This window comes from Rhinoderma darwinii, chromosome 1 (assembly GCF_050947455.1).
Source record: "Rhinoderma darwinii isolate aRhiDar2 chromosome 1, aRhiDar2.hap1, whole genome shotgun sequence".
Taxonomy (NCBI): domain Eukaryota; kingdom Metazoa; phylum Chordata; class Amphibia; order Anura; family Rhinodermatidae; genus Rhinoderma; species Rhinoderma darwinii.
In genome coordinates, this window is record NC_134687.1 from 398559206 (window position 1) to 398572369 (window position 13164).

A 13164-nucleotide genomic window follows, 5' to 3' on the forward strand; every position below is an offset into this window, starting at 1 on the left:
TTTTGTCCTCTAATTGTGCCCACACAGTATTATGCCCCCTAAGTGCCACACACAGTATATTGCCCCTTGTAGTACCCTTACACAGTATAATGTCCACTTAGTGGCCCACACACAGTATAATGCCTCCTCCCCTGGCTGCCACACACACCCCCTCCTTGTAGATAGTGCCTTCCTGTAGATTGTGCCATACAGCCTTCCTGTAGACAGTGCCAACATCCCCCACCTCCACCTTGTAGATCGTGCCATACAGCCCCCCACCTCCCCCTTGTAGACAGTGCCCCCAAACAAACAAAAAAATGTAACTCACCTAGGCACCGTTCCCACGATGAACTGAGCTGCTCCACGACGGGATCCTCGCGTACGCCGGCGTGATCCTGTAGCCTAGTACAGAGTTTCCCAAGCTTTTCGGACTCTAGGCACCACTGGAAAAATAAAATTTCCTCAGGGCATCCCTACCAAAAATTGTTAAGAGAAAGACAGAAAATGGCTAAAAACAAGCACTACACTTGTATAATATGTACGCACAGCGTTTTTTGTAAGGCAAAAAAAATCTGCCTCAAAATTCCTTCAGGAACACCCTCACCCTGATCCTGCCGTCAGGTGGCAATGCAGATCTGCTCTCTTCTGAGCAGGTCTGCTTGAACGTTGAAAGGTGCTGATTGGCAGGGCAGAATGACATGCGCCGTCAATCATCGGCTTTCAACCACGGAAGCGGCGCGATGATGTCATCGCGCCGCTAGTGTCGTTAAAAGGCGCTGATTGGCGGGGGCAAGTCTTGTAAGGCGCTGAATGGTCGGGCATGGAACGTGCCTAGCCATTCAGCGCTAATGCATGTATTTGTACCGGCGTGCTATAGACGCAGGTATAATTACTGCAAGAGGGGGTGACTGTCGCTAGCACCGGGCCCCCTCTGGTTCTAGCGACGCCACCGGGCATAAGAGGGTCCGTGCCACCTAGCCCATAGATGTTAGAGACTCAGCGGCACAGGCCCCCGTAGTAGCGTTGCTACCGCTGTAGCAGCTATAACAGCTGCTAGCGGTGCCACCGGGCATATGGGGTGGGTGTGTCGGCGGGCAGCACGGGCCCCCTCATGCCACGGGCCCCATAGCAACGGCTGCTGCAGCGGTAGTTACGCCACTGTCCATACCTCCATGTGGGGATTCCTTAGACTCCGTCACCTGGGTTAGCCTACACCAACTCAATAACATTCTCTGTCATTCTTCTTCCTTGCCTGCTGACAAACTCCTCCCGCGCCTGAGTGTAACTCCATGTCCAGCAAGTTTGCATAGTGTCACTGAAGTCTGTTCCCATTCTGCTGTGCTACTCTGCATCACCACTTTTGAGCCATCCCCTAAAGTACGAGTTTTGATAGCCAGGTACCGGCATCCAGGTACAATTTTGGCTTATAGTCAAATATGGAGCATTACAGCCAAGCATCAGCAGGAGTGGTGTAAGGTACGCTACAACTGGACGCTAGGGCATTTGAAACGTGTTTTTTTTTTTTGAGTTATGAATCATATTTTACTTTCTGGCAGCCAGATGGATGAATCTAGGTTATTGCCGTGATGATGCTACCTATTCGAATGCAAAGTGCCTACTGTAAAATTTGGATGAGTAGGGATAATGGTCTGGGGCTGTTTTTCAGGTTTTAGGTTAGGCGCCTTATTTCCAGTGAAGGGTAAGTAAATGCTACAGCACATAAAGACATTTTAGAAAGTGTGTGCTTCCATTTTGTGACAACAATTTGGGGAAGTCCTGCTCAATTCTTCTCGTTTAAAGGGTAACTAAACAATCAACAAACATGTCATAGTGACATGTCAGAAGTTTTGATTGGTGGTCGTCCGAGCACCGAGACCCCCCCCCCAATCACTAAAACGAACAGGCAGAAGCGCTCGTGTGGGCGCTGAGCCGATTAGTTTCTGTTCGGCTTTTTACGGAAATCAATGTAACGGTGTACGGGCTCAATAGAAAGTCTAGGAGCCCGTACACTGCTACATTGGCTTTCCGGAAAAAGCCGAACAGAAACTAAGCGGCTCAGTGCTCACACGAGCGCTTCTGCCTGTTCGTTTTAGCGATTGGTGGGGGTCTCAGTGCTTGGACCTCCACCAATAATAAGTTTGTTGAATGTTTGGTTACCCTTTAACATCAGTGTCTGACCTCACAGATGCTATTTTGGCTGAATTGGAACAAATTCCCACAGACATACTCCAAAATCTCATGGAAAGCCATAACAGAAGAGTAGAGGCTGTTATAGCCGCAAAAGTGGGCCCAATTCCATATTAACACTTAAAGAGGCTCTGTCACCAGATTTTGCAACCCCTATCTGCTATTGCAGCAGATAGGCGCTGCAATGTAGATTACAGTAACGTTTTTATTTTTAAAAAACGAGCATTTTTGGCCAAGTTATGACCATTTTTGTAGTTATGCAAATGAGGCTTGCAAAAGTCCAAGTGGGTGTGTTTAAAGTAAAAGTCCAAGTGGGCGTGTATTAGGTACGTACATCGGGGCGTTTTTAATACTTTTACTAGCTGGGCGCTCTGAGGAGAAGTATCATCCTCTTCTCTTCAGAACGCCCAGCATCTGACAGTGCAGATCTGTGACGTCACTCACAGGTCCTGCATCGTGACGGCCACATCGGCACCAGAGGCTACAGTTGATTCTGCAGCAGCATCAGCGTTTGCAGGTAAGATTTTATACTATAAGATCGACTTACCTGCAAACGCTGATGCTGCTGCAGAATCAACTGTAGCCTCTGGTGCCGATGTGGCCGTCACGATGCAGGACCTGTGAGTGACGTCACAGATCTGCACTGTCAGATGCTGGGCGTTCTGAAGAGAAGAGGATGTTACTTCTCTTCAGAGCGCTCAGCTAGTAAAAGTATTAAAAACGCCCCGATGTACGCACCTAATACACGCCCACTTGGACTTTTACTTTTAAACACACCCACTTGGACTTTTGCAAGCCTCATTTGCATAACTACAAAAATGGTCATAACTTGGCCAAAAATGCTCGTTTTTTAAAAATAAAAACGTTACTGTAATCTACATTGCAGCGCCTATCTGCTGCAATAGCAGATAGGGGTTGCAAAATCTGGTGACAGAGCCTCTTTAAGGTTTTGGAATGGGTTGTCTAACAAGCTCATATAGTTGTGATGGTCAGGTGTCCACATACTTTTGACCAAATGGTGAACTTATTTATTTTGCTCTTTTTTTTCATTGATTTAGCAAATTGTGAAAGAAAAACTTTGCTGATTGCTGCAACAATCAATGTTTTTTTTTTGTTGTTGTTGTGGCGTTAGTGTTCTGCTTTGTGCAGCATCAATATCGCTTAGGATGAATACATACAAAACTTATTTTAGAGATGAACAATTCTTTCAAATATCTTCACTGTAATGATTGTTTTGCATCAGCGTAGGAAAACATTCCATGTTTGTTATTTTTACTATTAAAGATCCTTGTCATATATAGCGGAAACTCCTTTATTTCTAGATTAAGTATGCGCTGTTTATTCTATTGCCCTAGGCTATGTTCATATGTATTGCTCCCTCAGTAAAAAAAAATCTTGAAGCTTTCTTAAAGACACAGTTTAAGAAAAATATTCCTAGAACTACTTTTATGGAAATTTGTGGAAACATGAACATACCCTTAGGCTCTATGCATTTGTCAGAGCGATGTGCATGGAGTCTGTACAGTGACGCACAGCGTTACTACAGCACCATATTATTTAGTATGGTGCCTCTATATAAAATGGGTGACATCTGGAGATACAATATGGGTCCCAATGTATGCTATATGGTATTATGGAGCCGTAACTCATCCGTGCGCATGAGACCTTCAGTGTTTTATTCAAGCAGATAGATGGCATTGCTAACGTAATTTCTTGTGACGCAAACACTTTTTTACAAAAAAATACTAATGCAACTATACATACTTTCACAATATTTGTAATATAATTTCCCTAAAACTATCACTACAGTTTTAAAAATGGACAGATATTTTGGGTATACTACACTGATCAATCGGATTGTTCAATCAAAGCATTTATTTAGACATGTTAAAGTGTTGCCAATATCAACCAATCAGACTACTGCCTTAATGTGCCAAAGGGCCCCTGACAAATGAGAGCTGGAATCTGGTTGGTTGCAGTGAAGAACGACTTCACATTTTGCTTGCACCAGTTTCTCTTTCTATATCTCACCTACAACAATTTTTTAGAGAAAGAGGAAAATTTGCCCAGGATCAAGCTGCTTTCTTTCAAGAAAAAGAAGAATTCAACAGACAGTACAAGATTCAGCAACAGGTTTGTGTTATTGGTTCTCCAATTCTAATTTCTCAAATTTTTACTTTCTTGTTCCTTACTTTTATTTGCCCGTTGTAGAAACCAAAAAATAGCATTATGGCTATGATATAGTGCAATATAAAATGATTATATAATAGTACAAGTATTATAATATAAGCCAGTGTGTCTAAGACCTCTGTCCGAGCCACTAATAAAAAGTAAAAAAAAAACAAGAATTCAATTTTCAAGCCCAGATTTTTCATAGAATTTGTGTGTTTATTGTAAAGTATGTAATAGGTAAGTATGTAAGTTGCTCTGCACATCCTGAAGTTACTGATACTTCTTAATGCAGCATGTTTATATGTAGGAACTTCAGGAAATGTTGGAAAAGCACAAGCTACAAAATGAAGCATGGCTTAAAGCAAGGGCAGAAGAGAATGACAAAGAAAGGAGGGACATTTGTAAACTAAGAGTAAGTTGAGATTGTGATGGGGACATTTCCGGTGGCCATTTATCTTACACAGCTTATTTTTATGCATATATCCTTTTATCTGTGCTGATTTTAGTTGTCAAGTGACATTATATGGAAGAATTGATTTGTGATTGTTTTGATATTTGTGTGAGTTAGTGCTAATATGACCAGTAACACACTTATGTCAGCAAGCGGTTGTTGGAACTATTAGGCCAGAATTACACACAAGTATTTAATGCAGTTTTTGGCTCCGTTTTTTTTAGCCAAACACCGGAGTGGACACAAAAGAAAGGAGATGCATCAGTCTTTACTTTATATATTTCCTTCCTTTTAGATCCACTTCTGGCTTTGGCTCAAAAAAATGATCCAAAAACTGCACCAACAACTGCATCAAAATGGCGTGTGTAATCCTGTTACTAAATGGAAATCTCTTTGACTATATGCAGTGCAGCCACTAGGTCTTATAGAAAATTGGTATTGTTCCTAAATTACTTTAATATTTGCTGTCTAAAACACAGTCCCACGTACCAATTTTCCATAGGAAAACCCACCAGAAAAGTAGTGAGTCTTTAGGAAATGCTTCCACATGAAAAATGTAACTCTCCTCTCTGATACAAAAGGTCCATAAGACTGCCTCTGGTTACCTAATACCCTTGTCATGCCTTATTTTACAGTTTCACAATGACAGGGTAAACCATTTACATGGCGCTTTAGCTACAGGTTTCTTCCTTTTAGAGGATAGCACTGCCTAAATTTCCATAATTTTCCTTCTGGTCTTAACATAGTCGAATCAGTATTCCAGTGAGGCTAGTCATAAACCATGCTCTGTGCAGAGGTCAACCTTAGAATTGAGACATATCCCAAGACTCCTTCTGGGGTAAGATATTGACTTACAGGGTAGTCATGGAATTGGTCATTTAGAAAAAGACACAAATTTTTGTTGAAACGATACACTGAATTCCAACATCATGAGTCACAAAATTGCCCTTTTCACTAGCCATTATTTAAACAGGAAACCCAAGGCATGAGCAGCGCTGCTTGGCTGTTTCCATAACTCCTATACAATAGAATGGAGAGTGCCGCGTGGCCCCCTCTCCACCAGTCCAGCCAGGACTCAGAGCTGAGACCCGCATCTATCAGACATTTATGGCATATCCTATGGATATGCCATAAATATCCAAATTGGGAAAACCCCTTTAAGCTATATGCACATGCAGTGGATATTTTCTGCAACAGAAATGGCCTGAGATCCATGGCAAAATCTGCATGTGTTACATGCAAATGTTGCTGCAGATTTCACTACTTGCAATGCAGAGAAATGCACCACACATTTTTTTTAGCAGCATCTGAACAGAATTTGTAAAACCCCATCCACCAGGGGCGTAACTAGGAAAGACTGGGCCCCATAGCAAACTTTTGACTGGGCCCCCCCCCTCCCCTGGGTGTCACACAAACCCCCCCCCCTTGTAGATAGTGCCTTTTTTACAGCCCCCCCTGTAGGGAACGCCATACAGCCCCCCATAGGGAACGCCATACAGCCCCCCCTGTAGGGAACGCCATACAGCCCCCCCCTGTAGGGAACGCCATACAGCCCCCCCCTGTAGGGAACGCCATACAGCCCCCCCCCTGTAGGGAACGCTATACAGCGTCCCCAACCCCCCATAAAAATTAGACCTACAGTGTGAAAAGACAAAAGACATGTATCCCCTATCCACAGGATAGGGGATACATGTGTGATCGCTGGCAGCGATAGGGAGAACGGGGGACTGAAAGTCCCCCAAGTTCTCCATGACTAACCTCTGGCTTCCAGCGTCTGCGCAGCTCAAGAAAAATGAAAGGAGCGCTGGTCACGCATGCGCACAAGCGCGACCGGCGCTCCATTCATTTCTATGGAGCTGCCGACACAGACGCCGGAAGTCCGAGGTTTGTGATGGAGAACTTCAGGGGACTTTCAGTCCCCCGTTCTCCCTATCGCTGCCAGCGATCACACATGTATCCCCTGTCCTGTGTATATCCTGTGGATAGGGGATACATGTCTTTTGTTTAATGGCAGAGCGGGGAGATACCTCCCTGCTCTGCCGTAGTGTTCAGTGGCGTCCCGCTGTAGCAGCCATAGCGGCTGCTAGCGGAGCCTCCGGCCATGGTGGGGGCCCGTGCCGGCGGGCGACACGGGCCCCCTCATGCCGCGGGCCCCGTAGCAGCCGCTACGGCTGCTATAGCGGTAGTTACGCCACTGCCATCCACAAATATCATACTTTTGTTGCCTATTTTCAGTGCGGAATTACACTGAAAATCAGCAGCAAATACGCTACATGAGAAATCTGTAATTGTAATACAATGTAATTTTTTTTGTTTTTTTACAGGAATCATACATTAAACAGTATTTGTTTTCAATTCCTAAACAGCAAACATGTTTCCAGAATCGATACATATGGTTATGTATAAAACCACAATAACAAACAAATAGAGTTTAGACTTTAGAGTATGTTATTGGGGTAGTGGGGGCATTTACTTCTATTATGTTTATTAAAGTCTAGATTCTTGTATACTGCCTGTGGCGCATCAGACACAGGCTGCTATAAAACAGCTTCTATTTGCTGACAATATTTTAAATTCTCTATGCTACAATATACCCAAAACCATATTATGTACCCTGGAGTTTCAAGAAGAGTTCCAACAGTAATTCAGGTAATATGAAAGGGAAGTCCAACGCTGCGACGTTCAGAACACCAATGGCGTTACTGTATCAGATCCAAATTGTTTACCTATTTTGTGCAGCAGCTATGCCCTAAGTAATGTTACACACCCTTTATGTGCAAGTCTATAATAATAATAAATTGCAGAGACATATTTTAATTGCTCCTCAGGAAGAAATTCTTCAACAACAGGAAAAGATGAAAGAAGAACAGCAAATGATTGAAAAACGCAATCAGCAGTTGATTTCTATCATGCAACAGTTCAAAGGAATGTAAAATGCTTTTATGTTAGGGGTAAAAGCAGGAAAATAAATCCTGAATCCTTCAACTATGTTTTAATCTGAAAAATGGGTGTGATTTTCACTTACTATCAACACAACATTACTAAAAGGTTATGTATTTTTCATATATTTTACACTTGGCATTTGATACACTGAAGAATACTAAAAACTACATACATTATATGAGCAAAATAAAACTAACAAACCAATACCAGTATGTTTTTTTTCTCTTCTATTTTTCATTTTCTATGACTTTAGTTACTTTAAAGGGATTGTCGACTTTGAACAATTTGTTAGAAGGTCCCTGGAAAATAAGAGTATCACAGGTTGCCCCACTTCTTAAACCCCCAGCAATCAATTTGTCCATTGGAAGCAATGCACAGACGTGTCGGGTCCTCCAGAGCGAGAAATACTCTATGTTGCCACAGGGACATTTTCTGTGTATCATTTATTTGATCCATTAATACAGGATTCATCTGTTCTGGAGGGGGTTTATTTACTCAGATGTCATCTTACTATGTCTATCCGTATATACTGGAAATGAGTGGCATGACTAGAAGTGGAAAGGATCTTGGACAGTGGCGTAACTACCGCCGTAGCAGCAGTAGCGGCTGCTACGGGGCCCGCGGCATGGGGGGGCCCGTGTCGCCCGCCGGCACGGGCCCCCACCATGGCAGGAGGCTCCGCTAGCAGCCGCTATGGCTGCTACAGCGGGACGCCACTGAACAGTACGGCAGAGCAGGGAGGTATCTCCCCTCTCTGCCATTAAACAAAAGACATGTATCCCCTATCCACAGGACAGGGGATACATGTGTGATCGCTGGCAGCGATAGGGAGAACGGGGGACTGAAAGTCCCCTGAAGTTCTCCATCACAAACCTCGGACTTCCGGGGTCTGTGTTGGCAGCTCCGTAGAAATGAATGGAGCGCCGGTCGCGCTTGTGCGCATGCGTGACCAGCGCTCCTTTCATTTTTAGTGAGCTGCGCAGACGCCGGAAGTCAGAGGTTAGTCATGGAGAACTTCAGGGGGACTTTCGGTCCCCCGTTCTCCTTATCGCTGCCAGCGATCACACATGTATCCACTATCCTGTGGATAGGGGATACATGTCTTTTGTCGGACACGCTGTAGGTTGCATTTTTTTGGGAGGGGGGACGCTGTATGGCGTTCCCTACAGGGGGGGACGCTGTATGGCGTTCCCTACAGGGGGGGGGGGGCGCTGTATGGCGTTCCCTACAGGGGGGGGGCGCTCTGTATGGCGTTCTCTACAGAGGGGGGGCTGCATGGCGTTACCTATGGGGGGGGCTGTATGCCATACAGCCCCCCCTGTAGGGAATGCCATACAGACCCCCCTGTAGGAAACGCCATACAGCCCCCCCTGTAGGGAACGCCATACAGCCCCCCCTGTAGGGAACGCCATACAGCGTCCCCCCCTGTAGGGAACGCCATACAGGCCCCCCTGTAGATAACGCCATACAGCCCACCCTGTAGAGAACGGCATACAGACCCCTCTATAGATAACGCCATACAGCCCCCACGAAAAAATAAAAAAGTTACGGCTCTCAGAAAATGGCGACACTAAAACATGATTTTTTTTAGAAGAGTATTTTTACTGTGGGAATGTAGTGAAACGTAAAAAAACTATATAAATTTGGTGTCGCTGTAATTGTATCGCCCCGCAGAATGAAGTTAACATGTTGTTTATACTGCACGGTGAACACGGTCAAAAAAAAACAAAAAAGAAACGTGCTGGAATGGCTGTTTTTTTGGTTTCCTCATCTCCCAAAAAATGGAATAAATAGTGATAAAAAAATCGCATGTCCCCCAAAATGAAACCAATAAAAATTACAGCTCGTTCCACAAAAAACGCGCCCTCACACAGCTCCGTCACCGGAAAAATAACACGTTATGACTCTCAAAACGCAATGGTGCAAAATGATGCTAAATGACGGCCCAGACTCATTTTTAGGTCCAGTAGAATTTCACAAAATACCCCACATCATCATTTGCTGAACCCCACAGGTGGATCCCGTAGACGCAGCGGAGATTTGGAAACTTTAGGGCCTTGTGCGGCTTATAGGGCTAGTGAAGAAGTCAAATATAAGGCAACACTGGAGCGCAGATATTTTGTATAATACCCAATAAACCCGGCCTGTGTATAAAGGATTGGTTCCAAGCGTACCACACCAATCCATGGATTATTCATTCACCCCATTATTACATCATCCTATTATGACCTGTTGCACTCCGCCTAGCTTACATATACCCTGATGTTCTCCGCCCAGCTTACATATACCGATGTACTCCGCACAGCTTACATATACCCTGATGTTCTCCGCCCAGCTTACATATACCCTGATGTACTCCTCACATCTTACATATACCCTGATGTACTCCGCCCAGCTTACATATACCCTGATGTACTCCGCCCAGCTTACATATACCCTGATGTACTCCGCCCAGTTTACATATACCCTGATGTACTCCGCACAGCTCACATATACCCTGATGTACTCCGCACAGATTACATATACCCTGATGTACTCCTCACATATTACATATACCCTGATGTACTCCTCACATATTACATATATCCTGATGTACTCCGCCCAGCTTACATATACCCTGATGTACTCCGCACAGCTCACATATACCCTGATGTACTCCGCACAGCTTACATATACCCTGATGTACTCCTCACATATTACATATACCCTGATGTACTCCTCACATATTACATATACCCTGATGTACTCCACAGTTTACATATACCCTGATGCACTCCGCCCAGATTACATATATCCTGATGTACTCCGCCCAGCTTATATATATATACCCTGATGTACTCCGCCCAGCTTACATATACCGTGATGTACTCCGCCCAGCTTACATATACCGTGATGTACTCCGCCCAGCTTACATATACCCTGATGTACTCCGCCCAGCTTACATATACCCTGATGTACTCCGCCCAGCTCACATATGCCCCCACATTATAAGCTGAAATACCACTAATACACCAAGCAAAATCTGCGCTACAAAAGCCAAATGGTGGTCCAACTGAGCCTGGCAGTGTACCCAAACGGCAATTTCTGACCACATATGGGGTATTCTGGAGAACCCGCTTAACAATTTATGGGATGTGTGTCTACGGTGGTGCAAGCTGGGCACAACACATTGGGCACTGAAATGGCATATTTGTGGAAAACAGCAATTTTCAATCTGCAACATCTATTGTTTACTCATTTTTGCAAAACACTTGTGCTGTCAAAATGCTCACTACACCCCTAGATCAATTCTTTGAGGGATCCAGTTTTCAAAATGGGGTAATTTTTTTTGGGGTACCACTGTACTGGTACTATAGCTCAATGCAACATGTTGTCAAAAAACGAATCATGTAAAATCTCCACTCCAAATACTAAATGGCGCTCCTTCCCTTTAGATAATTGCTGTGTGTCCAAATAGCAGTTTATGACCACATATGGGGTATTTCCGTACTCTGAAGATGTTGCTTTACAAATGTTACGGTGCTTTTTCTCCTTTATTTGTTGAGAAAATGAAAAAAATTTAACTAATGCTGCGTCTTATTGGAAAATAATGTAATTTTTCATTTTCACTGCCCAATTCTAATAAAATATATGACACACCTGTGGGGTCAAAATGCTCACTACATCCCTAGATGAATTCCTCAATGGGTGTAGTTTGCCAAATGGAGTCACTTTTGGGTAGCTTCCACTGTACTGGTACCTAAGGGGCTTTGCAAAAGCGACATGGCGCAGAAAAACCAATCCAGCAAAATCTGCTCTCCAAAAGCCAAATGGCGCTCTTTCCCTTCTGAGCCCGGATGTGTATTCATACAGTACTTTATTACCACATATGGGGTATTTCCGTACTCTGGAGAAGTTGCTTTACAAATGTTACGGTGCTTTTTCTCCTTTATTTGATGAGAAAATGAAACATTTTTACCTAAAGCTACGTCTTAGTGGAAAAAAATGACATTTTTCATGTTTACTGCCCAATTCTAATGAAATCTATGAAACACCTGGGGGGTCAATATGCTCACTACACCCCTAGATTAATTCCTCTAGGGGTGTAGTTTCCCAAATGGAGTCACTTTTGGGGGGTTTCCACTGTACTGGTACCTTAGGAGCTTTACAAATGCGACATGGTGCCGAGAAATCAAACCAGCAAAATCTGTACTTCAAAAGCTAAATGGCGTGCCTTCCCTTCTGAGTCCTGCTGCTTGCCCAAACAGCCGTTCATGACCACATGTTGGGTATTTCTGTACTCTGGAGAAGTTGCTTTACAAATGTTGGGGTGCTTTTCATAATTTATTTGTTGAAAAAAATAAAAATTTTGAGGTAAAGCTACATCTTATTGGAAAATAATGTCATTTTTCATTTTCACTGCCCAATTCTAATGAAATCTATGAAACACCTGTGGGGTCAAAATGCTCACTACACCCCTAGATGAATTCCTCAAGGGGTGTAGTTTCCTAAATGGAGTCACTTTTGGGGGTTTTCACTGTACTGGTACCTCAGGGACTTTACAAATGCGACATGGTGCAGAGAAATGAATCCAGCAAAATCAGCGCTCCAAAAGCTAAACGGCGTGCCTTCCCTTCCGAGTCCTGCCGCTTGCCCAAACAACAGTTTATGACCACATGTTTGGTATTTCCGTACTCTGGAGAAGTTGCTTTACAAATGTTACCCTGATGTACTCCTCACATATTACATATATCCTGATGTACTCCGCCCAGCTTACATATACCCTGATGTACTCCGCACAGCTCACATATACCCTGATGTACTCCGCACAGCTTACATATACCCTGATGTACTCCTCACATATTACATATACCCTGATGTACTCCTCACATATTACATATACCCTGATGTACTCCACAGTTTACATATACCCTGATGCACTCCGCCCAGATTACATATATCCTGATGTACTCCGCGCATATTACATATACCGTGATGTACTCCTCACAGCTTATATATACCCTGATGTACTCCGCCCAGCTTACATATACCCTGATGTACTCCGCCCAGCTTACATATACCCTGATGTACTCCGCCCAGCTCACATATGCCCCCACATTATAAGCTGAAATACCACTAATACACCAAGCAAAATCTGCGCTACAAAAGCCAAATGGTGGTCCAACTGAGCCTGGCAGTGTACCCAAACGGCAATTTCGGACCACATATGGGGTATTCTGGAGAACCCGCTTAACAATTTATGGGATGTGTGTCTACGGTGGTGCAAGCTGGGCACAACACATTGGGCACTGAAATGGCATATTTGTGGAAAACAGCAATTTTCAATATGCAACATCTATTGTTTACTCATTTTTGCAAAACACTTGTGCTGTCAAAATGCTCACTACACCCCTAGATCAATTCTTTGAGGGATCTAGTTTTCAAAATGGGGT

General features: G+C 43.8%; 1 protein-coding gene across 1 annotated transcript in view; it reads left to right on the plus strand.

Moving 5' to 3' along the window:
* LOC142758014 (uncharacterized) overlaps positions 1–7936 on the plus strand; it is a 77540-nt gene extending 69604 nt beyond the window's left edge. Inside the window, exons 11-13 of the mRNA XM_075860667.1 lie at positions 4215–4299; positions 4646–4750; positions 7618–7936. Coding sequence (XP_075716782.1) covers positions 4215–4299; positions 4646–4750; positions 7618–7722 — 295 coding nt within the window. The 3' untranslated portion in view covers positions 7723–7936. The remainder of the gene's footprint in view (positions 1–4214; positions 4300–4645; positions 4751–7617) is intronic.
* Positions 7937–13164: the final 5228 nt, after the last annotated feature.